Source organism: Odontomachus brunneus, unplaced genomic scaffold, assembly GCF_010583005.1.
Source record: "Odontomachus brunneus isolate Ranch 3 - 2012 unplaced genomic scaffold, Obru_v1 Obru_scaffold_054, whole genome shotgun sequence".
Classification (NCBI taxonomy): domain Eukaryota; kingdom Metazoa; phylum Arthropoda; class Insecta; order Hymenoptera; family Formicidae; genus Odontomachus; species Odontomachus brunneus.
Window position 1 is genome coordinate 919,463 of NW_022639504.1, and position 26,460 is coordinate 945,922.

A 26,460-nucleotide genomic window follows, 5' to 3' on the forward strand; every position below is an offset into this window, starting at 1 on the left:
CGTGCACCGAGTGAATTCACTTTCTCGTCCGTTTCGCACGCTCCTCTAGGCGCGTATGGAACTCTATGGACGTTATTCACGATTAGAGCTGATATTTGAAATCGTCTTAAGCTCGTCTTTCACATGAATCGTTTCATTGACTATACAGAGACAAGTGTCATGTCACTGCTGAGAAAAGCGATAGCTCAGTTTACTTTCCTTCTTTTGGTTAACAATTATCTTCTACGAAGAGTATTTTCTTGATAGCCCTCAAATGTACTCCTCACAAATTTGAGGAGAGCTCATTATGATACAAGCGAAAGAAGAATGTATTTTCTTTACAGGAATGTTATAAAACTTCATCGAAGAAAAATTGATTTGGCCCTATACAGTAAAAAAATCGAAATTTTCTTTTAATTTAATATTCTTCATTGAAATGTTAAAATCATTAGGACTCAGAATATATCTCGAACAAATTCGATTCTTGCGATAATTTGATGATAGATTTGTGAATATATAAACTTACAAAATACTCTTTTGAAACAAGACATTAATTCGAGTACAGTATGTATTTCTCTGAAGATGAATTCAAGACGATTTTAAATATGAATAAGAATGAGATCTAACTATAAATGTCGCTCTCTAAGTATGTTTTCCTAACTCTCAAACTAGAGCAACGTTATACATAACACTTGTGTAAGAAGAACGAAACGTGGAAATAAAAGGATTACTTAGTGTTAGCTGTGCGTCCAGAATCAGGCCTCTGATCGCGCGTTTGATCGGTCACTGGGAAACGGGACCGCGCGAGGAGTGTTTTGAAGCACGAGGTCGCATATTCTCGAAGGACGTCGAAATCGAAACGTAAAAGATAAAGATCCTTCAACTGGAAAGGAGTGGTAAGCTCGTGTCATTTTTTTTAGAGCCGAATACTTTCCTCATCGCGCGAGAGAGGTCCTTCTATCACTAATATTCGCGACTTCGCACATTCGACGACGTGACACCGTTTGTATTTACGGTCCGCCCTGCCTTTTAAGGGATAATTACGATTGCGGGCGATTGACTCTCCCGATCAGTCAGCGGCGCGCGCTCCTCTGTAATAATACTTGCGAAATTGTGCGCGACAGACAAAAACATGTCATGTACGTGAAGTGAGCGAGCGACGAGCGAACTCGTGTCGCGATATGATACAGAGGCGCTCGTCGGCGACGATTCGTTCTTCACGATTGCTAATTAATAATATGTCCCCGGGCGGACTTTCGCCGCGAGCAGCGCCGTCGAACAGTGGCAGGTGTTTGCAAATGTAAAAACGTCGACTTACCGGCGCGCGATAGTCGCGCGCGTATTTGAAACAATGCCAATATACTCTGACCGCTCGGCCGGGAGTTTACACGTGTAGCCATTATCGTGATACGAGTATCGCAGGTAGTCAGGCGATTTCTCTCGGGCTGATTACCCGCGGCTGCTCTCCGGATCAATTTATCAGCCGAATCTAAATTGACATGCGGTCGTAATCGAGCGGACTTGATTCTCTTGAAGCGCACGGAACGCCATGTCAGCCCGGGCTTCTCTTCGCCACTTGCGTCAGAGGAAAAATTAACGGCATAATCTTGAATTACGAGAGAAGGGAATATTGGTTCTATAATTGTCCCATCTCCCCGTCTGTCCTTCACGGTCTTTTTCGAAACGATACAATTTCGTGGACATGTGATAGGTTTGGTATTAAACGCGCGACCAGGATAGCGAATTGTCGTCTGAGTAGCAGTAGAATTTTACAGGCTCGAAATACGAGATGTAACGCGCCAGATGTCCATTCGGCACTTCGTGCGTCGTCGTCGCCTTCCGAGAAGATCCAGCCGGAAAAAGAAGCACGATATCGACGAAAAAGAACGAGAGAATCAAAACGACAGGGGGGCTGATGAGAAATAGAGACGCGTGCGCGCGGGTATCCTGATTTATACGACGAGCGCATTCCTGAATAATGAAGACGCTTCAATCCGCGGAATGTGAAATAAAATCGTCACGGTGTCTCGCATAAAGTCTCTATCAGGTCGTCAACGAAATTTTTTTAGCTGAACTAAAAAAAAAACACGGAGAAAATATCGCAGTAAAACTTGCAACAAAATTCTTCTAATCTTGGATCCTATAGAATGACGTCCATAATTATTGTATATTTGTTCAATAATATTATGCACATTTGATTTTTTATTATAAAATTATTGTGATTATTTGAATGTTTTTTATATCGTATAATGGATATAAGTCGTCAAATTTATTCATACTTCAATTTCAATATAGATCAGCTTTGCGAAAAACAGTGAGAAAAGAAATATAATTTTAACGTGATTTTCACTAAAATATTTTTGTCTATGTAGTATTATGTAATAAATGAACAAAATTTTCTCGATAAAACGTAAAAATAAATAAAATAATAATTCTTCTCGATGCGTCGGTCGCGATGCGAATCTTTACGACGTCCAGTCCGCCGAATTCTCGAGGACCCGAGCAGTCCGAGGAGAATATCAAAGATCGAGAAAGTGCGCGATCGTCGGTCGGAGATTGGTGAAAGAGGAAAAGTGCAGGCAGGACGTGCTCGCGCGGGAGCGAAAGCGCGAAAGAGGAAAAAGCGAGGCGGACGTGCGCCGATTGATATAACGCCCCGATTTGCGTAATGTACGCTCCGTCGTAAAGCTCCCGGTGATTTATCCCGGCGGGATAAATAGATTTCGGTGTTGTTAACCCCGTTTTTAGGGGCCGCGACAACGACGACGACGACGATGGGACCTTACGCGCGTGCCACACGCGTGCGTGCGTGTGGTGCAACGTGTCGCGCGTGGGAGGCGAGGAGCGCGGGAAGAAACGCGATTAAAAATACTGGTTCCTCCTCGAGAGGGCAGAGGAAAAGGGGCTCCAGCCGAGAGGAGCGCGCGGGGCACGGAGCCGACGGCGAAGAAATAGAGGGAATCGTGATATTTAAGAATTTCGGGCAGAATTTACGAGCGCCAGACGGTCGACTTGGTGTCTCTCGGAGCGGACGACGTGGTAAATGGTGCAGATACGGGGATTCGTCGGGATCGCTGGGTCGCAATCGTCTCTAGCGAACCACTCCGAGCCGACCTCCACGCCCATCGCTATTTGCACGATGCCTCCACGTTTTTCTCCCGCTAAATGCACCGGCGAACATTGATGTCGCGTTAACCTTAGATTGCCAATGTTAGTAGTAGTGATATAAGAAGAGAATATTATAACTTTTTCTTTTCATATAAATTTTTTTCTTTTACTTCTTTAGTTTTATTATGTTTTTAGCAGTGCAAGAATAGATTGTCAGTAAGGTATGTCTTGCTAAGAAACAAATTTTCCCTAGAAAAATAGCAAATTTTTTTATAGCACACTTTAATTCTTAAAAAATAAATAGTACATATAAAATGAAAGGACAGTCAATTACTGCAGGATGTCGATCTGTTACTTGGTTACGCAACATTCCGTCATGATTTGTACTATAAAATTCTCTCCGCGTAATAGTAGTTAGTCCATTATTGCCAATGTGCAGTCGTTCTGACTTTCTTAATTGTTTTTTGTAACCTTCCTGTGCTGAAATTTTTAATTAATAAATTATGCACAAATTATAATAAATTAATTTTCGTACAGAAGAAAAATTATGAAGCCTATATCAATTAGAAATATTTTTTTGTTAAATTCTTACTTGAAATATAGATCAAAATGATTAACACTGGCGATCTCAGATAAATAATGACGGACGTGCGCCGAAAAATAAGCCTATCTGAGGTCGGGGATTACGTCTGAAGAAGAATCGTCACGAGAAGAGAGAGACCCGGGGTCTTTGGAGAGAAGTCTCTTGTAGAACAGCGGTCGTTCTTCATCACGACACCTGCGTCAAGTCGTACGTGAGCGATGCATCATCCGCGATGCGCGTGGATAATCTCCGGTATTTGGATCAAACGCTTTAGCGACATAATGACGTCGTTCGCAGTTATTTTCTCCGGACGTTGAGAGACTATAGCTGAGTCGCGTTTCTCCGATCGGGTCCCGCGATTTTTCTGAAAGGGAGCCGCGTCGAATGATACATTTGCTCTTGTAATAGCGGCTCAATGCGATGAATTTCAATGCGAGCGCCGATAAACATGTCGTTTATTCTAATGGCGTGCGTTAGTCGAGCGTGTTAAGTGCGCAGAAAAATCATGACGCGGCCGCACGATGCGCGATACGGCAGCGTGGCGGCATAGGTGAGCCTCAGAGACAGATAGAAGGGGGGAAGGGAGGGAAAGAAAAAAAATGTAAATCCACGCGATCTATCGCTCCGAGGGGAATATTACGAAAGACAAGTGCGTACGTCGATTAGAAGGCGTAGCCGGTAGGCGGAGCGCGCTGAAGCCGCGTTAAGCTTACATAGCGCTAATATATAAGCTCAGCACGGTGCGAGCTCTATAAGTCACTTATAACTATGTACGCGTGTACAAGCGCGCGCGTTTGTATGCGTATCGCGCGATCGGCGCGCATTAAACGCCGTTCCTCCCGGCTACCGCGAGAGAAAGAGAGAGAGAGAGAGAGAGAGACGGCCCATGGCCGCAACCTGAACACGGCTAGGACGACGTAGGCGCTACCTCGACGATGAAAAAGAGAAGTAAGTCGCGCACCCCCCGTGGCACGCTCGTTATCCTATTAGCGAATTGATCAGCTAGATGATTAATGTGAGATTTATAGGCGCTCATATCGAGAGAAATATCGTGCGGATCGTTTGTGATTTTTCTGCGAGAGGATTCTCAACTTCGCACCTTGGCAGAAAAGCAGAAAACAGGAAGGCAAAGCTCAATCAGAACTCGCGTCGATAGAAAAGCAGAAACTATCGACCACCACCTCACCACCATCGTGAGTTCCGATTCGGTTTCTACCTTTCGTTATGTGTGGCTTGTCATTTGTTTTTTACATTCTCGTGAGAAGTTTGGCTATTAAAAAGAAAATAGACAGTTCTAAATATTTAAAAATATACCGAATCGATATTGTTTATTTTATTTGTGGAAATTATTCATCCTTTGAAATTGAATAATTTTATTCCCCATTTTATCCAACAAACACGATGAATTTTGTGCACCAACCTGATATCTTGTGCGAATTTGATTGATCGAATTTCAGTTTGCTCGTCGTGTTCTCGTCAATCTGACAATCTTTTTGTCGGAGCGAGGTATTGAATAGGAAGGTCGACACACGTCACCCACGCGTCTACCTGTTTCCCTACACGCTACAGTACATCCTTCTGTTCGTAGGGAGTTTTCCTTTAGGGAGTTTAACTTTAGGGAGTTTTCCTTCGCGCGACGAATTTCGGGAAATGTTCTCTCGTCAGTCTCGCCTCGCTTCTCGCTCGTGCGTGTGTCTGCCCTCTTAGAAATGGAGGAGGGGAGGATCGAATACGAAGCACAGATAAGTGCATTCGTTGTTAATGCGGCCTTTTGTGAGTACGTCAATATGCCACGTCGCATGCGAATGGAAAATAACGCGCGCGAATGTCAATTAAATATAAATATGGCGTAATGAGCGGAACACGAAGCGACGACGGACGTCATGGGCGCCGTGGGGCGCGTTCGTTTCGAGCCGACGATATTCACGCTTGCTGCGCCTTCCCCGTGTCCTTCCCCGCTCTCCTTGACGTAAGTGCACAGCCGTGCACTCTCCGCCCAGCTGTGCGCGCGCTCGTCGAGAAACAATGGCGGGAAACGCGTCGTTGAAAAATTCAACCGGTCGCCGATAAATTCGCCGGCGAATTCCAATTAGTATTCTCGCGACGTTAAACCGGTCGTCGGGAGCGAGCCGCTGTAAAATTTCAGCGAAGTTGCGCCACGTCAATTTCACGATGCGCTCGAAATGCGGGAGATGCTTTTCCTTCTGGCAGCCTGATGCACGAGGGGAACATGCATCGATCAAATTGGCCAACCTGATTGGAACAAATCGTCTCGATTCGATAGCGATATTATTGGAACGAATATTCGAACTGTGGCGTATTCGTTTCGATAATATTACTATCGAATCGAGACGATTTAGTCCAATTACGCCGCCACAATTCTATCGGTGCAACAGCATTTTCCTCTACGTGTATCAATTTCGACTTTTATTCAACAGATGATATCAATTTTAATCGACTCGTTATGCATTTATGACATATATTTTTTTAATTAAAAACGATGATACAGCGCTTTCTTTTTCCAACGGGCACGCGGCGCAGCAAGTGCGAATCAAGTTTCAGCACATGGCAATTAGAGGGTCGCTCCGTCGAAGCGCTTTCAGAAGCGATATCCTCCAATTACTCTACCGAAGCGCTCGGCCCATGCACTCGTGCGTCTCTAACGGACACATTTTCGGTATGATGATATAACGGAGTAGAGCAAAATAGTTCGCACGGAAGAACCGCAATATCTCAGCCGAAGTCCCGCAGCTGCGTTGATAAACTGGACCGCTATTTGGGGAATGGAACGTTCCGCGGCGGCCGATGTTTACGCCGCTCTCATCTCCCGAAAATCACGTAGGCGGGGAGTGGACAGGAACGAGGGGGGAGGGGACTTTCGGAGTTTCTATTTAAAATAAAATGGAAGACAGAGAGAGAGAGAGAGGGAGATGGAGGGAGGGAGAGAATAGAGAGAAGAACGTTACGTGGTGTCTGAGAGAAAGACACGAGAGAGAAAAAAGTCAAGAAGACAGATAGGTAGATAGAGAAAGAGAGGTCGCGAGCGATAAAAGCACGTGAGACCAAAAGGAGCTCGGCGAGGAGAAGATCGAAGACCGTGAAGCATTAGACAAGAGAGATAAGTGATTGCACGAGGCAGAGAAGAGCGGGGCGACGGGCGCAGCGACATGACTTCTCTCGCGATCTCCGGGCTCGCAGGCTTTATTTATACCCAAAGCTGCCGTATTATTGGATCACCCCCGCCGACGTAAACGTGTCTTATGCGGCTTACGTAGTCCTCCGCCTTTCTATTTCGTGAATGCCCGACTTCTAGCCGCGTCTACTCGGTGTCCCGAAAACGTGTCTCGACTTGTTCGCTCCGCCGAAGGATCCTCTTCGTCTGGAGCCGTACTCTGGACGTATCGCGAACGCTAAATCGAACGCCTTTCTGGATCTCGAGTCCCTGAAGCAACGTTACACGCGACACTTATGAAAAAAGCAGAACTTGAAATCAGAAAGGCACATTTTAGCGGGCGCCATGCGTTCGAAATAAAATACCTGTTTGATCGCAAACACGTACCAATCGGAGATTGTATTCTTGACGCTACTTTCTGATCCTCAAACAGCTTTATACAGGACGCTCGTCGTCGGCCATTACACCCTGAGCAGTGCGCAATTTCTCGCGATTTCGAGCTCCCCACCGAACGCGTCGCGATTCATCGTAATCACGGTATCCTCACACTGCACGCGAGAGCCTCTCAATGCTCATAAAGCTTCCAGTAAGCAAAAGCTGCGTGAAAGCGTATTGATAAGATAATTCTCGTTTCCTGCTCGCTCACGAGTCGTCATCCTATTACGACGGGATGCGCCGATTCTGCGCGGAGAAGCCTTCGCGATAAATATCTTATTACGCTGGTGTCGTATTTTATGCGCTCTCTGAGCCACTCAGGGGATCGACGGCACACGACTGACGTCGCGACGCGTACGGACGGCGATGGAACGCGACAGCAATTTGTAGAATCGACCGAGAGGGTAAGACCGAAAATTGGGGTCGGAATGGTCGTGATGAGGTGGATTCACGGGCGGCTGATATTTATGGGATCGTCGAAGGAATCTCTGATCTCTTCCGGAACTACTTAACGTTTTAACATCGCGCTTAGGATTCCAGTCGCGTTGATTTATCCGCCACTGTCCCGACGTCGTAAATCGGTCGTCGTGTAAGGCACGCGTTAGCGAGATGATCATAAAACCGACGACAACTTTGGACGACGCACGTTCGGCTCTCTCCCCGCGTCTGGGATCGAAATAATAACGTCGCGTGTCGAATGCTAATCGTACATCAAGTCTCGATAGTTCCTGCCTCGAATATTACTAGATCAAAAAACTACAATGTTACACAGAAAAAAAATTCTACTGACTTAATTAAGTATAAACGAGTCGGAATTCTGTTGAAGTTAACAGGATTTCTGATTGACTAAACAAGATTTTCGGTTAACCAGAACTTGTAACTGTTCAAGTTGGGGGTCAGTTATGAATTTGTTCCTCTAATGTGAAAACTCGTGAAAAATCTAATCTTGAAAATGTATGAAAACGTTCACGAGTCTACATTAGAAGGAGAGATTTCAATGATTGTTTTCAAGTAATGAAAAATTATTTACTTTTCATTACTTTATATTAAGAAAAACAATTGCATGATTGATAAGAAAGGTCGAATTTACGTGAAAAAATTCATGATTGACGTTGTGATTAACCAGAAATTTCGTTTGGTCCTGTTAATTTGAATAGAATTCTAATAAGTCCAGAATTCGTTCATATTTCATCAGATATTTAGTTAATCCAATCAAACGTCTTTTTCCCCGTCTAATTAGTGATTTTCCAATTAGTCGTACAAAAAGTACACCGCTTGGAACAACGAGATCACGTTGGTACGGTTTGTATAACTCGATAACAATTGGGAGGACGTAGAAATGAGTAGCTGAGGCGCAATTACGTTAATTAAAAAAGTAAAAATAAGTTAGAGTAGGACCGAGAGAACTATTCTGTACATCAAATACGTGCCGATATATAATTAGAATGACGACATATGATTGCTTGAAGAAGCGATTATTTCGAGCAGCGCGCGTCAAAAAGTAACACCACATCCGCCGACGCTGCGCGCAATTACAAAATATTATCCAATTATTCCTACGGGTAGTTTATTATCCGCTCGTTAAATTAACGAGAGTTCATAAACGCGATGCACACATCGCGTCGGGAGGAGGAGGGAAAGGGGTAGAGAGAAACGGTCGGAGCGAGAATCAAAGTGGCAAAGGCTGTACGCGCGGGCATAATCGCCTCCCAGGAATGCGCCGCGCAAATCTGCATTCTATGGATGGCGCGAATGTTCGTCCGCTCGCTCGCTCGCTCGTTTGTTCGTACGCTCGCTCGCTCGCTCACTCACTTGCGGCGCGTGGTTCCCATATCTCTCGGCATCCGGAAACTTTGCAATTAACATGGACTCGCGGGCTAACGCGTGGGAGCACGGTAATGAATTTACTTTGAAGTACGCTTCACGATATCCCTGTTGCGTGAGTGAGTGAGTGAATGCGTGCATGCATGCATGCGTGCGTGCGTGCATGCGTGCGTGAAGTTCGTAAATTCGCGTGAGCGCGTAAGTAGGTCCGCGCGCAAGTTAGTTTTGAATCGACGAGACGGCGCGGGCGGCGTAATATTGATACAATATCCGCCGTCGTGAGTTTTATTGCAATCGTAAAAGGTGTCTGCCGCGAAATTTACTATGTTGACTGTGTAAACATTTGGAGATACCGGAATATGATAGATCGCGGGGCCAGCAACCTCGGCGATATTTCGACACGTTCATCATTCGTGTATTTTTGCGCGAGTACGCGAGCCGCGCGTAATAAAAGGCTGCCTTAAATCGGCAGAGACATCTCGGAAGCAAATGCGTTTAAAAAGGTTTTATTGCCTCATGAAAGCCCACGAAATCACACGCACTATCGTATCATCCTCATACGATAGACCTCTTCTCATATTTTCTAAATTCCTTGGAGTGAAGTCTCACTCAAGACGAATGAAAATTCACTCGAAACGATGGTAAAAATACCTGCCCTCGGAATCATGAGAATAAGTAGATCTGTCCTCCCTTTTTAGCTGGGATAGGCTGCATTTTTGTAGCCTTCAGGATGACACAAGTAGCGTTAAAGAGAAAAGGAACGAAGTTCAGTACAGCTCAAATTCAACTATCGCCTGAAGTTTCGATCATTTAGAGTGAATTTAAATATCAATTAAATAAGTAAATAAATTTGTTCTTGCGCGATAACGCAGTATATCGAATTTATTTTGAACGAAGAACTCGGGGTGACTCGGATATCACGCTCTTCGAGTTGAATTTCACTCGAAAAAATTCGGGGAGTACTTTACCGAAATATCTCCTCGATAAGAAGATACTTAACGACGAAGTTATTCAATCTGAGATACTCTTCTTTAAAGGCTTAATGCCTTTCTGCCATAAGCTCGCAATTTACCACGCATTTTACACTGGAGTATCTTTCACAGCGTCCAAGTTTCTCGGATATCGCGTCAGCAGCTCTCTCCCGTCTTCATCGGGTCACATATCGCCGACGATTACCGCGTGTTGAAACTGGATTTCGCGCGTAACTCGGTGTGCGAGCCTGCGGGGTTAAGAAATTAACCGGCGTACCGGGGCGAAACAACGGCGGATGCTCTCAGAAATGCGAGACACGGTGGGAATTCGCGCGACCAGCCACGAGCCACGAAGTCGTAAGCTGCCGTGCCACTGGCTACACGGGACAACTATGCACGTGCGCAACTATGCACGTGTGCACGCGAGGGAAGAAGAGAGCGGACGAGCGAGCGAGCGAGCGACCGACCGGTCGGCCAGCCGCATCTCTCGAAGCGACGTTTGGTCCAGCGTATCTCCCGGTAGCTAGCGCCGCTACGGTCGTTAGCATCCATCTTCTCCGCATCTCTTATCCTCCCCCTCGTGCTTCCTAATGCGCTCCGTTCCACTCTGAATTCGCTTCGCTTCGGGCTCCGCTCCGTTTCGCTCGGCGGGCAACGCGCTGCGGTCTACCCGAATCGTCGTCGACCGTCGTTTGGCTGCAAAGTTGAAAACTGAGAGTGGAGCCAACGTCAAGACGAGAGAAATCTCTGGGAATTTTCACATTCGCGGGAGGCGTCTGTGACGTTTTGACGTCTCGGAAAAGAAGAAAACTTGCCAGCTCCTCGGAAATGTTCCCTCTCGCTTCGGCGAATTTGCACACTTTGTTCTGGATGTAATGTTCGCAGTTCCCCTGCGAAACTCGTTCTCCCCATCGCGCCGGTCGCTCCCGCGGCCGCTATTATGAGCGACATAACTCGACGAAACGGAATCGCTAATTAGCGCGAATTATTGCGATTACGATAGGCGAGCGATAATCAGAGCACGGCGATTTGGAATCGCGCACGAGCCCCGCGGTGAATTATTATAGTCGCTGGTACAAGGTGCAAGGCAAACGCTACTACAGCATCTTGCCAACGCGTTTTAATCGCGATTAAGTCCATCTTATCTCCTAACGAGCATTCCTGATCGGTATCCCCGTTATCGATCCTGGAAATCGCGCACGGGAAGATATATGCGTACACAGTAAAGTACACGCAGTGTAATATCTCGTAGAAACGCGCGGCGCCCGCGTTTATGCCGAAGGTCTGCGACTTTTAACGAACAATGACAAGAAATGTCATGTTTTTAATCTTGCCAATCCCGAGAGCGAGGAACGAAGTGAGACTGCGCGAGGTCAAAGCGGAGCTTGTAGTGGAAAGCAAGAGGATACGCGCCGAGACACGACGGATCTGGCCTAATGGCGCTAGCCAGCGAGACACACGTAGAACCAAATTCCGCGTTAATTTCGTCTTGCTCGGTATAGAACGCGGTGTTTACGTAAGGGACACGACAGATTTCTCCGGGTGAGTCTCATTTGTGGCGTCACGGACGACGATTCTATGCCAAAGCACAATGTTGTTCGAAGTCCGAGTGAGCACGCGCTTTTGGTTCCGAGGTGGCCAAAGATCCACTAACGTGGTTTAATAATTGAAAGCGTGCGACAAATAAGTCGCGGCGGAAGTCACACGCGACAATGCGATCGATTCAGCATCTTCGCCATCGACGAGTAATTGATCATCGGTATACGTGATAATTGTGTAACACGAAATAAAGTTTTTATCTTAGGTTTGAGAAGAGTAAATAATTTTTCTCTTCTGTGTAAGAAGAAAGGGTAAGGTAAAAATATCCAATTCCCGGACACACGTAACTAATCCTAGACATTCGTATTGTGTTTTGGTCTTTAAATATATTTAAACTTACGATATAGAATATATGTATGTATTACACACACACACACATATATATATTTCAGAAATTTCTTTAGAATATATTCAAAAATATGTAAAATATATTAGAGATATTTAAAAACAAAAAATATATATATATAGAATATATGTATAATATATATTTTATGTTGAAAGTTTAACTGTTCGTACTTAAAGCCAAAATAATATAGGACGAGTTTTATTTCAGTTTTAAAAAGAATAAACAAATGTTCTCTTTCCTCTTTTGGCGAAGGATGTAAAGGTATCAATTTTTACAAATTAGTCGAAACTCAAAGAAGAAACTCGGGAATTAAATTTGAGTTTCTTCATTTCAACGATGGGGCCTGATGATACACTGAGAGTTAATAATCGTTCGACGATGTTGCTGTACACGGTGCTCCAGAAGTCTCCCGGCGCGATGTTACAATTTGGCAAAACGATCGTAGGCTGCTTCGAACGGGACGAAAGGGGAGTCGGGCGATTTAGCATTCGTTGACGAGGATTCGGGGGAGCTGAACCCGATTACGAGAGTCCAGCCACACTAAAGCAGCGAGTCCCGCCGCGGATGAGCCATTATGCTGCGAAGGCAGTGCGCCAGGCGTTTCGCCGGGACATTGGCTGCTTTGAATTCAGATTGCGCGACCGTACGCGGCCCGCGTTTCTTGTTCTTCCTCTTTCGCGGGCAATTTATGCAATCTGGCCCGCGCCGTACGAGTATTTATAACCGGCCGCCCTTTGTGTGTTAATTTGTACCCGAGTAGCCCGAGTCCTGCGCGTACACGGGGAGGCCTCTGCGCGTTTCTCCGACCTTTGCTCCTCAGCGTGTCTCCTCGTCGCGTTTCACTGATTTCCGTTCTATCTGTCTGTCTATCAATTCCTATTCGCGCACGGAAAAAATGTTTGGTTGAATTAACCAAATATCTGGTCGAATATGAACGATCCAGAAATTCCGATTAAAGTAACCCGAATTTTGTTTAAGTCAACCAAGAATCTTGTTAACTTAAACAGAATTCAGGTTACTTTAATCGGAATATCTGGATTGTTTATATTCGACCAGATGTTTGGTTAATTCAACCAAATCTTTTTTCCATATGGAAAAGCGAATGAATATAACTTGGTGGTAGTTGCAGTTATTCTTCGTGCAGAGAATGTATCGATGTCTGACTACTAATCATATCAGTAGTAAGGAAAAAGATGACAACATTAAGTAAATACTAACCAACAGTAATATTATATCAATGTAATAACTTACTACTTAGCAATGCAATTGTTACATATAATACGTCGTATTGTACTTATGCTTTTGATCAGGGAATTATAAGATTGATGTAGTGTGACTGTTTTGGAGCGTGATTTTCGCTGGGGGGCCGAGTAACGCGAACCCCCGCCAGATTGTTTCTCCGTTCTTCGCGCTCTACTTTGATGACCCGTGGTGCTGTTATAAAAATCTCAAGCAAACCCCGCCGTCTCTAAAATACAACTACCGGCCTCTAAAAGGAGCAGAAAGAGGCACGCGGTATGCGGCGAGGGGAAAATAACAGCAACAGGAAAGAAACTCGCGCATAGTGAGGGCGAAACGATTGACTTTGATCTCCGTGATTTTTATAGAAGCTTCGCGCAGTCTTCGCCTGAGATTTCGCGGCTGTCGCGACTCTTCCGCGGAAATCCCGCAGAAATTGGAGCGATGCCGTCGAGAGACGGGAGGTTTTCACGAGCGATGGCGGCGGCGGCCCTCCGCCTCCTCCTCCTCCTCGACTCCTCTCGTTCGACTCGAGGAGAGTGCAACGCACTCGCTCGAATAAAAGTTCCACGAAGCAACCACTCTCTCGCTCTCTTTCTCTCTCTCTCTCTCTCTTCCCCTCTCGAATTGGCCCCTAATTTCTTCCCCGTAACTAAGGAGGCGCACTTTATGATCGGCGGCACCCTTTTTCTGTTGCAGCGCTGAAGGTGAAGCTCATGCTGAGGCGACCCATCAATCAGCTGGTTGCGCAAGGCATCATGCCCTGTAAGTGTTGATCCGCTTGTTTACTATACCGTTTATACGCGCGTTTTTCTCTCTTCCTCTTCGCACCGCGGAAAATTGCGCCCGCCACATACCGCGAAGGGCCGTCAAACCCTCGTCGTCGCCGTCGACGTTGCGACCGTCATCGAGCGTCATAGCTTTCTTCGCGTTAGCCTTCACAGACTCCTCCATGGACTTCTTCCCGAGCGCGTGGGATCGACCAGTGCGGACATGAGTTAATTGTCGCAACGTTCTCAAGAAACACACGAGATCGGTGTCTAGGACATTTCTAAACCGTGTTAAATTGCTCCGCGATGAATTGAGTTAATCGCTTTTACATCAGCCGAGCGTTTTTGCGTGCTTTCGGAGCGAGTCGGATCGCCCTCGAGACGACCAATTGATCGTTTAGCGATTTAATCAGCTGTCACGCGCGAATCGATTCCCGTTATTGAGTTAGCTTATTAAGTAATTGTATCATGTAATTATCCTACTTATTAAGCAATTATTATGATTGTTCAATAATTATTTTTTGGGTAGGTATTATAGTTATTTTGCACACACTTCCTAAATTGAGCTCATTAGCTTCTTGTTTACGTTCGCGGCGAGAAAGATATATCGTGATAAATTTTTTTTCCCGCTCCTCCACGGCGTGTCGTTCTCTGCAACGAACGATTCAAAGGCTCCTCTTCCTCATTGACGTCATCGTGCAGTGGGAGCACGACGAAGTAAACTCAGGCAACACACGCGGAGTAAATGAAGCAACAGAAGTCCCGGAGCACATTCGCGGCGTATGGCGTGCGTCGTCGTGTTCGCGCGGCCCGAAATCCCCGAAGCCGATCGGCGGAGCAGCCGTGTAAAGAGCAGCCAGTCTAGTTGCCCGGTAGATTTACGACGGGTACCAAATGTTTACCAGAACGAGAGCACGGGCATCCAGTAATTATTTGGGTCACACCCTAAAATATTGCTCTTGTTACCGGCCGACGCGGTGCGCCGGCGCGTTTATAGCACCCGGTATATATCGCCTGATGAAAATACGCGGGTTTGATAGCCCTCGTTCGCCCTGCATTACGCGAAGCCGCGTGTTACATTTCCATACCAGCGGCGATTCATTCATCTACAACCTCTGAGGCGTCGAGCCCTCGACACCGCCGCCGCCGCCTCCTTCTCGTGCATCCGCGCTCCGAAATAATAGTCGCTTTCGCGGAAGCTGGCTTGTGTTATGTTATAAATCCATTTGCATGCGCAAATTGACGCCGTTCTACGAAGCGTTTTTCGGAACCAGGAAAGTGCCGCGCGGCATTATCACGTTTCGCTCGGCACGCATTCCCGACGCGTTGCTTCAAAATTGTGTCGATCTTAATCTCGCACCGTTCTCTCGTGCAGAGTTTCACTAAATTTTGCCGTGCATCATTTTAAGCAGTATATTGATTAAAATTACGCTGATTAAAATTAAAAGTTCAAAATTACACTAATATAACGGGTTGTTTTATGAACGGGTGCAATCTGTTTAATTATTACTTGAAATTATTGTGTTACACGATCGTGGCACTACCTGATAAAGATTCGATGAAACACTCGAGAATGAAGATATACAAGGAAGTATAGATGTCCAATTGAATGAAATTGCGCAATAACGAGTCCACCGCGATACGGAGTGCTCGCGAAATTTGTTGTTTCGCCTTCGGCGACGAGATGCGCGCCAGGTCGTACCGTACGTCACCTCGCACGTATGCATCGACCGTAATACGCGCGAGTACAACGAGAGAATGCAAATAGACCGGAATTTTTTTCGCAAGGGGATGTCAGTCGTCGTACGGAGAGCACGCCTCTTATTTTATTCTCTGAATTTTGAGCTTACTCCAACCGCGGAAGAGACGACGTTTATTGCGGCGAATTAACGGCGTCCCTCAGACAGTTCGTCTGAGATTAGAATAGGCGTCGCAAGGACGTCGTCGGACGTCGTTTTGCTGGTATACGTCGTCACGCTGCTGACATCTCGAGAGGGAACGGAGTAACGGTGCTTTCGCAACGAGAGGAAGCCAAAACGTTCGACGACGTTTCCACACCGGCGCGGGGCGGAAATATCGCGAAGGAAGGAAAAATTTCTAAGCTGATCACGTTTTACAAATCGTAAACGTCGTTCTCGTCTCTTCAATTTCGTTCTCCTCGACTTCGTTCTTGGATAGAGTAGTCGAGAAAGAAGCAGTCCCCTGTTTCTTCACTTTTCGACGTGGCCCCTCGTACCTTCGCGAGCGCGTCGTAAATCCTCCGTAACGAGCCGAAGAGTAATATCCGAGGAAACGCGCCGCGTCTCTCTCGCGGTCACAACGACGCGCAAGGGAATTATACCCGCGATTAATCTCGAAGCTCGCTTCGCCGAAAAAGAGGAAAATAAAGCAGAAAGCTGAAAAGAATGAAAAAGAAACGCCGTGCGCGCTCACGAGAGAAAGAGAGAACGCGCTCTCCCGTTCACGACGGCGGATGGAAACTTACGGCACGCGGTTAAAATACCAGGGCGCCTCGTGTATTTTCACATTTCCGTTGCCACATCGGGGCCGTAGGTGGTGGGTACATGCCTTTTATTCCGCGTAATGACGCGGCCGTGTCTGCACCGTCCGCGGGCAGCATCCGCGTCCGGAAATAGTGGTTAGGGATCGCGCTTCGGGGATCATTTATCCGGCGACTTAATGGTGTTAGGGAATGTGTACGCGCCAGAGCAAGAGAGAGAGAGAGAGAGAGAGAGAGAGAAAGAGAACACGTCACGTTGACACGAAAACGGCGCCATACGGACGCCTTTGAGGGTCATCATCCCGGAAATTGATGCTCGCAGTGTGCGCGCCATATCGCCTGAGATTCTCTCGGCCGATTCGCCGCGACTTTTCCGCGCGAGAAATCCCGCTCGATTAACGGGAGATTATCGATTATGGATAGCTGGCGACAGTTTCGGTCTCCGCCGCGATTACCGCGATCTCATCGTTGCGTTGACGTCGGAGGCACGCCCGGCGAAATATTTCAACGGATTGTCGCGCTCGAGATTAATCGAGATTAATCGCGCCTGAAAGGGCGAATATCATGACGCGACATGAGAGACAAAAATATTTTGTTTCGTGCACGCAGCGTTGAAGACGCCCCCGGCGTTCCACGAGCAACGGAAACAGCTGGAGCGAGCGAAAACGGGGGATCTGCTGAAGGCGAAGATCCAGCAACGACCGGGTAGGGACGAGCTGGTCAGGCAGCACATTCTCGAGGATGTGGGCCACGTGGATCCGAGCCTGGCCGAACGGCAGCGGATGCTGAAGAAGGCCAGGCTCGCCGATCAACTGAACGATCAACTCAGCCATCGACCCGGTCCGCTCGAGCTCATCCAGAAGAACATCCTTCATACTGAAGAGCCCATCGAGAGGGCGGTCAAAGGTACGTCTCTTTCTTCTCCCCCCCTCTTCGATAAACCCTCTCATCTGTGCACGAGATATTTATTTAGCGTGCTATTAATCGAGCTGAAATTATGCCATCTGGAATGAAATAATATTTCAACGTAGATATAGACGAAAAATAATATTTAGATACACATACTGACTGTATTTAGGCTGTACACACAAAATGTTATGTAATCATGAAGAAGACTGCGTCTAGCTCCTATCGTCTCTAATTTCTCGTGATTGAAAACTTAAGAGTCCGAATCATCGATTTTAATTACGGAAAGTTCGTCATCGCGTTTCATCGTTAATACGACTAATTCAAGTTTTGAAATCTCCCACCAACAAAAGTTTTGATCTCTGCAATTTGTCCACGATTAAACTCTTCCTCCAGAGGGTCACATTCCCTTCAAGGCCACCTGTGAGGGCCAGGTAACGAAGCCTCAGCATCCGGACCACTATATCACCTTCGAAGATGACTCCCAAAGCTCGGAGGGTGCGCCTTCACCTCAGCTGGAATCGCGATCGGACGTCCTCGAAACCGCGGCGGCGTCCGCGGGCATCGTCACGGTTTCCCTCAGCATACCGACAACCGGCGGCGCCGTCGTGGTCTCATCGACATCCCCGGTCTTCCAGCAGACGTCCACGGAGTCGACGATACAGACCTTCGCCGAGCTCTGCAACACGGTCGTGGGCACGCAGCAACAGCAGGGTCAGCATCAGCAAGCCCAGCAGAGCCAGCAGCACACGTCTACGCAGGTAAATTTGCACCTATCATCGCCAGATAAAACTTGGCGTTTCCATTGCGACAAAGAATTTTTTGATTAACTCAAACGACACACGAATATCCAAAAGACGTCGTTGAGATGATACTTGAAAACTCTACAAATTCTCTGGGAAACTTTTTATCAGTAGATTTTGAACTGTCATGCTTTTTAAGAAGCTCCTTGCGTATTTTACGGACACTCCAGAATCTATTTACGGTAAATGTGTCATCGAGTAATGCGACTAAGTGACGCTGTTGGACCTCCCTACAAATGAGAAAATTACATTAGTTTTTTCCAAGTGGATCTCCAAATTGTCCGTGGCGACGAACAGCTCGTCGATCGAACGCAACGAAGATTAATCGCGACGCGATTCCCGCGATCGCCGCGACCGGCGCAATTGCGTTGGTAGCGTGGCTCGACCTATACCGTGCCATTGCGGGAGTTTCGACGTGAAGAAAAGGCAAGAAAAGAACAGATTAAAAAATAAAGCGACCTCCTTCTTCCTCTTCCCTCTAATAGGCAAGCCAGACGAATGGTCCGTCGACGACCCTCCTGCCATTGGCGCCGGCGCCGAGTCCGATGTCTCTCGGCTCGACGACGTCCAGCCTGAGCCCCCTGTCCAACATTTCGATAGCTTCGCCCCCGGCACCGCCGCCGGCGGCGATCACCCCGCGACCCCAGCCAAGTCCGATAGCAGCCGCGGCCGCAGCCGCAGCCGCCGCCGCGGCCACCACGTGCCAAAGGAGCGACGCCCCCGGGAAGGACAAGAACAGAAAGAAGTCGAAGACCAAGAGCCAGCCCAAGACCCGCACGATCAAGTTCCACGAGTACAAAGTAAGTTCGCTTTCAATTTATTGTGTCAACATTTCGGCAACGCGCGGCGACCACGAGAACAGGCGTGTCATTCTGTGTGACTTGCACACACTCGGCGAGAGCGAGAGCGAACGTGAGCGTGAGAGAGAGATAGCGATAGAGACGCTCGCGTCGTCGTTTTCTTTTCGCCTCTCTCCGCCCTTTTATATCCGTCGAGTCTGCAGAATGATGCTGTTCATTCTCGTCCGCAGAAAGGAGAATCGATTTTATCACGCGGAGCGTTAAGCTTTCAATTATCGAGTGTTCTCGAGCGCCATCGAGATACCGACATCACTGTTCGCGTCTTCGCGCGTGGATCTCCGAGCGCGATCGTTGTCACGTGGCAATAATACGCGGTATTTTTATCGTCGCTTAAGAACTCGTGTACCCCAAATATCCTCTATATATTACCCGAACAGCAGAATCTCTTTTAAATTACCCTCCAATGTTAAATTTGCGGTGAAAGGATTAGCGAAAGGAATCAAGATGTGGCAGCTTGCTTTGAAATAGTAAGAAATACTATTATTATACTCACTAAAAACAAATTATAGTACGTGTATACGATAAGATACTTAGAAATGGCTACTTGTCTTACTTGTGCCAATTCGCGTTTCTAATTCAACCAACAAATTTGTACCTCGCAGTGAAGACATTTAATTGGAAATAGCCAAGTCAGCGATAATAGCAAAACGTTAGCTACTTCTTTAAGTAAGTTGGAATCAGCTACTGTGATTTAGCTAATAGTATTGAATTATTTGTTGTGTGTGTGTGTGTGAGTGATTCTTGAATTCGCGAATCGCCGAAAAGTCTCGGCCAAGGGGCAGCACGGTGCACGAGGTGCAAAGTATTTTTCGATACGAGACACGACCGCAGTGTATACAGAGGCGCGCGATAATTATCGTGTACTTGGGACCGCCGGGTGGCACTACAAACTAGTTCCTGCATCGGAGCGCCGGGTCGGTGTGGGCTAACGGAGGGCCGCATTTCGGCCGTGGCCACGAGAGGAGCAAAAAGGACAAGAAGAGCGACAGCGAGGCGCAGGAAGGAGGTGGAGGAGGCAGAAGAAGGCGAGGTAAAAACGGGTACGAAGCACGAACCGTGAATCTCGGCTCCTGTGGACCACAGCGGCGGCGGCGGCGGCGGCAAGAGCGGGGCAACCTCCGAGTCTCGGAGGGAGATCGTATCGGGTGATTAACTCTCGCGATCTCCCGAGAGGGGCCCGGGGCTCCATCTCGTTAGCTCTGAGTAATTCGAGCGCTAATTGCACCTAAGAGCGAGGAAGCCAAGGAGCGGTGGCGGCGGCCGACTACGACTGCGAGAGAACAGGCCGCGGGGTCTCCCTCGGGCCCCGATAGACGCCAAGTCGAGCCAGGTGAAGCGGAGCGAAGTCGAATCTCGTCGAGAGCAGCCCGGGCCAGTCTCGCGGAGCAGTGCACGGCCCGAAATACTCGGGATATAGTAGCGTGGCCGGTGTGAAAGCGAGCCGGGAATGGGCGTGCAAATGAGGGCGCAGAAAACATCTTGATGTATCATTTATCACTCGCGCGGCTCGCGAAACCGGAGCTACGTCACCTACCTACCTACCTACCTACCTACCTACCTACCTACCTACCTACCTACGTACGTGCGATCGCCCCTTCGCGAGCGAACAGTGATGTCGGGAAACACATTCGAGGCGAATCATCCAATCGCACGCGTTACGTAAAGCACGGCGCGGTGCACAAAGGCGCAGTTTATGCGCCGTTGTTGAGCCACCGCGCACGACTGTTAGGGATCATCAATCGCGTGCGTTTGTGCGTTTCTTGTATGCTTCACCCACGATTTACGTAATGATTCTCGCCAGGGACCGCCGAACGCGCAGAAGACGCCGGTGTCGTCCAGCACTTCCGGCCTCGGTGCGGCGCCACCCGGCGAGACCAGTTACGAGCTACTGCTGCAGCAACAGCAACTATTCCTGCAATGGCAGCTCGAATGGCAGCATAAGGTAGTACCTTATACCTGGAGAAATGTTAGATAGCACCTATTTGCTGATGCATGCGCGCTTTATAGCAAAATATATCAAATTTTCGCAACAACGTTGCACCTTTATTGTTTTAATTATTGATGGAGATCTGTTAATTAGATTAATCAATATACAATTCTCCTAATTTTCCGTTAAATAGTGTTGATTTTGCTCTATCGCGCGTTTGACGTGCGACAAAATATTTCACCATAAAAGACAAAGATCTTTCATCATTCTTTTTTGTCTCTTCAGTATCCACAGATCATCTTGCCGGCAGCGCAGAAGCCACTGTCGCTCACAAGCAGCGGCGCGAGCGACGCTGGTAGCGTGAGCGGAAGCAGTGCGAACGCCGCCAGCCCGGCACCCTCGAATTCCTCGAACAATCCGTCGGAGCAGCCTCCGCTGAGGCCCTTGGGCAAACTGGAGGACATGAAAGGTACGTTAGAGTCGCACACGTCGTATGTCGCGAACATAAAAAGTGCTTTGTTGCGAGAGAAGCAGATAATAAAGTAATTACAATAAGGTGATTTCATTACGTATTACGGTTTGCAGTGAGCGACCTCAAAGTAGAGCTGAAACGACGGAATTTGCCGGTGTCGGGCTCGAAGCCGCAGTTGATTGAGCGATTAAAGCCCTTCACCGAGTCGTCTAGCGGTAATTTGACTTCCAATTCCAACGGGCCGCACGTGACGCACATGGGTCACATCTTGATGGACACACCTGGCTTGGTGACGACGGACGAATCCAGCTCGCAAGCCAAGAGTCCGAGCTCTACCGTGAAAGACGAACCGAATAGTCCGCGCACCGCATCGCCTCACAGCAGTGAGCATGACGACCCGTCAAGTCCGCCAGGTAAAACGTCTCATCTCGATATCCACCTCGTTGGATTAAGCGCGAGGAGAGGCGATGGCACGATGAGGCTGTTGGTTCTTCGAGAGACCACACACGTGGGTGTTTTTACGACATAGTTCGTGTTTCAGGAGATGATATCATCAAGGAACAGAGGAAACGGATAGAGGAGTTACAGCGCGAATTGTACAAGTCGCAGCAGCAATTGCAGCAAATTCGTCAGACACAGCCAGCCACGGTGCGCGCCGAGAAGCTGGTGCTCCAGCAACATATACAAAACAAGATGCAGCAGCAACAGTTGGCTCTGCACTTGCAGCAGCTTCAGCACCTGCAACAGCAACAGCAGCAGCAACAACAACAGCAGCAGCAGCAACAACAGAACCAACAGCAGTCGCAGCAACAACAAACGCAGCAACAACACGCCACGTTCCAGCAACTCAACGCAAAAGCGGGTCTCGCGGCTTTCCTACAGGCGCAGCCGAACAACGCGACCGCCATTCTCGACTCTGCAACTCTTACCGCGATTAACAACAAGAAAAATCAATCAAAGAACAGCACCACTGTCCAGATACCCACGGCAATCGTTTTAAATTTGGCAAAGCCGACCAAGCTGAATGGTTCCTTGCTCGGTGCTCTTGTGGCACAAGCGCAAGCTCAACAACAGCAAACGACCACTACCACCACTGAGGATGGCAAACCGCCGCCGCCACCGCAATACGATGAAGCCGCCAAATTGCTGAAGGTAATTGCTGATCATACTTTCAATCGTGAAAATATGTTATTATAAATTTTATAATAATTGTAATACATAATGAGTTATATTTTACTCTTTAAATTCTTTGGAATGAAATCTTACTCGAAAAGTAGAGTGATAGCTGAGTCAGTTGAGTAGGAATAAGGAGTGATCGCTTATATAGAATGAATACTTGGCTCTGAGTCGCCAAGTGAATACTTTCACTGTAAATTAAAGTGTGAATCTAATAATATATTCCATCTTCATAGGAACAAATTCATTCTAATCAACTGCAAGATTCACGTGTATGGGATCAAAACTCACTCGATTGAAACATACATTCTTGTGATTCCGAGTATTTCTATTATCGCTTTGAGTGAATTTCCGCTCGTTTTGATTGATTTCCAAGAAATTTAGACAACACGAGATAATTTATGTTAACCTCATATGTGCAGGTCAAAATCGAGCCAGTTCAGAAGAGTCACATAAAAAGTCAAGTGGTCGACGACGTCCTCGAAATCCTCATCAAAAATGGCGAACTACCGCCAAGCGCCGCGCAAGATCCGGCCACTCCTACGACCCCGAATCGCCAACTGCAACAGAACCTGGTGTTTACAGCACCGGCGGATAGTCCAACGCAGTCTCTGGTCTTCACTGCCGCGAGTCCAATGAGCCCGATCAGTCCGATACCGATGGAGGTGTCTCAGAGCACCTGTCCGAGCCCATCGACACCGGCACCGCCGCCTCCACCGCCTTTACCTCTAGCGACGTTCTCTATTCAGTTACCTACCACGTTACAGCAGCAGCAACAACAGGAGGAGATTTCGTCTTTCAGCACAGATCTCCTGACGTCCGAGGCTGAGCTTGATGCCGCAATGTTGCTTAGTCCGCAGTCAGTGCAGCAAGCATCCCCGGACCCACAACCGCCGCAAGAAGTGACTTCGTCGGACAACGCGAATTTAGATCTCAAAGTAAATTTCCGCAAAGAGAGAAGAGAGATTTATTGAAACTAACAAAATTGTAGTTTGTATATTGATCAAGATACAATGTGGCATAACATTACATAATCGTATAACATAAATTCTAATTCTTTGTGGATATTTTCTAAGTCAAGAAACGTGAATTTTCCGCCGGTGAAATAAATCGCGAGTAAAAATTAGTTTAAATCTAAAACAGTGAATATTTTTTCAGGAATTAGGATTGGATTTGGAGACGTTGGATCCGATGGACTTTGGTCAGTTGGACTGCGATCTGGGAGTCAAAATGGAAACTCCTCAAGAACTGATGGATATCGGAGACATGCCGATGGACATGGACGATCCCGATTGGCTGGATTCTTTGATGCCGCAATCGCCGCCCGTTTCCACGGTGTTGTCCAACCATCAATCGACTCCGCCGATCAATCTCTCGTCCGCTACGGATATCTACGATCCGCTGTTAGGCAGCAGTCAGTATCCCTTTGATCTCTTCAATATGGAGGACTCCGATTTCAAGATGTCGTCGGATTTACCAATGACCTGGGACAAAGTGGACTTCGCGACCTAGCCCGAAATACTCTCTCGGAATCCGGCGTTGTGTACTTAATATGTTCGAGAAGGTAATCAAAAGTATAAGAGAGGAAAGAGCAGGAAAAATAGAGAGAGAGAAAAAGAGACCGACAGAAAGAGAGAATGAGAGACGGACATTGAGACCATCGTAACGTCACTGGTCAGGTTTGTACGGTGCATTTGACAAATCGTCTCGCGACAAACTTGCCCCTTCCTCGTGTATCTCTTGTAACGGGCATAGCGACGTTACATTGAATGTGTACTTATACGCGCGCGTCCAAATGAGAAGTTGCAGGCTTCTTACGGGTTGACTTTTTTCAGAGCGTAATCGAACTTATCGATTAGAGAAAGATTAGAAATAAATAGTTTACTCGCGCGTGAGCGAGTATTTGAGATTAACAATTAAGAAAAAGAATAGGACGGGAGGTGTAAGACGGATCAGCGCTCACGGTGTTTAACGCGCGCGCGCGTTCTACTGTTTTCCTCGATCATAACAAATACTAACGCGCGTCGTTCTTCCAGTCGACATGATCGGTCGTTCCGCGAGAAAAAGAAAGCTAAAACTAAGAAAACTAATAAACGAGAGAGCTCGAGGCCGAGAAGACCTCTCTCTCTCTTTCTCTCGAGTGTTTCTTCTTACGCGCATCCTTGACAAGCTGCGATATCCGATCGTGGCGTCAATGATACAACGGCCGCTCGTGTGAGAACAGAAGAACAGAACGGCAGTCCCGGGACCGAACAATCAACTCTACGACATTTTCAAAATTCTCCAAAGAGTCAGCTTACGACGTTTTTTAAGCTAGTTTTTACTGTCCAGTCGTGTGTTGCTTGAGTTTTAATAATCGCGAAATAGCGTGTGTGTCGAAGCAGGAGAAAAGGAAACATCACGTAACACGATGTTCTCAGATAATCACCCTCTCGCTCCCTTTTCATCCAGCATCCTCGTCTACCTTCTTCATCTCTTTTGCGAACCCCACTCAACTGTAATCAATCATAACGTAATCGCATAATTTACACGCATAATATAATTACGAGAATCTAATATAATGCAGTAATGATTATTGTAAAGGTATACATATAAATATATACACACGCATATACATATTACACATGTGTAAAGGAAGGAAAAAAAATACTTCTATGCGCCTGACGTCTGCGAGTCGAGTGTACGTTCAGATACGCGAGAATTCGAGGACCTTCCCAGCGCAGCTACACATATTTTCTAAGCCAGAGCATGTGATGTTAGGAATTATGCGTATTTTAATCGAGTAATCATTATGTAGAGAAGTATCGACGTGGAGACGGCTGCGCACGCGAGCGAGCGAGCTGCGAATCGCCGAGTTTCGTGCCACGGCGCGGCCCTTCGACTCTTCCCAACGACTAATCTTTTCGTTGTTTCGTGACATTCCATGTTTCCAAACTATGTACGAACGAGAGAAAGCGCGAGAAAGAGAGAAAGAGCGAGATCGAAGTCACGCGTGTCGCGAGCCGCACCGTAACGCACGGGCGATTGCGCTAATGTCGAAGGATCTGTCTCGGAGTGTCGTGTCCAAGATGTGCATTCCTCCGAGACGTTCTTCGGAGACCAAGCGGCTTCGCGCGTCGACGTAACGACGAAGGACCGCGCCGGCGAACTCGGTAACGCGAGCGAGAGAGAAAGAGCGAGAATACATGTGCGTGCATGAGCGTGTTTTCAAGAGCGCGAATGTTCTGCCTGTAAGAGAGAGAAAGAAAACGAAAATGTAAGAGAACCTCAGACTAATCGCAACGTGGGAAAGTTGTAATTGTGATAAATTCGTGAGTAATGCGAAAATATGTTGCAAATTAATTATTAACCTTTGCGTGACAAAGACAAAATTATTCTTCCCTGCCACTTGTCTCGGATACTTTCTACCGAAGATCTCTATCCTCTATCCTATCTGTATCTCGCTACGGTCTGTCAACGAATGAAGCTGAACACTTCGTCGCGAATGATCTCTCGGGTTCTCTTACGTGCGAATGCGTGCGATGTGTGTCAACGTTCGTGGACAGCGATGGTGCTAATAATCATGCGAAACCCCAGTGCATACGGCGGCTGACTCTCCCGCGAGGAAATACCACGGCTGTCTTACGGGAGGTCTCTCTGCGCCGTAGCGTTCTGAATTTTCTTCGCGACCGACGTGCCTCGAAATACCCCAAGTATTCCCGGCGAGCTCCAATTCCGCGCGGAATTGGTGTTGTCGTGCGAAGATGGAAAGAGAGAGTATATGGAATACAGAGAGAGAGAGAGAGAGAGA

General features: G+C 47.3%; 1 protein-coding gene across 6 annotated transcripts in view; it reads left to right on the forward strand.

The window, feature by feature from the left end:
• Positions 1-25,908, forward strand: part of LOC116845662 (myocardin-related transcription factor B) — a 232,522-nt gene extending 206,614 nt beyond the window's left edge. For all 6 annotated transcript variants that reach the window (XM_032818645.1, XM_032818646.1, XM_032818651.1 and 3 more), the window contains 10 exons: positions 13,956-14,021; positions 17,136-17,432; positions 17,829-18,193; positions 18,721-19,035; positions 20,897-21,037; positions 21,308-21,491; positions 21,608-21,907; positions 22,036-22,646; positions 23,093-23,608; positions 23,829-25,908. In XM_032818645.1, coding sequence (XP_032674536.1) covers positions 13,956-14,021; positions 17,136-17,432; positions 17,829-18,193; positions 18,721-19,035; positions 20,897-21,037; positions 21,308-21,491; positions 21,608-21,907; positions 22,036-22,646; positions 23,093-23,608; positions 23,829-24,182 — 3,149 coding nt within the window. In that variant the 3' untranslated portion in view covers positions 24,183-25,908. The remainder of the gene's footprint in view (positions 1-13,955; positions 14,022-17,135; positions 17,433-17,828; positions 18,194-18,720; positions 19,036-20,896; positions 21,038-21,307; positions 21,492-21,607; positions 21,908-22,035; positions 22,647-23,092; positions 23,609-23,828) is intronic.
• The last annotated feature ends 552 nt before the right edge of the window (positions 25,909-26,460 follow it).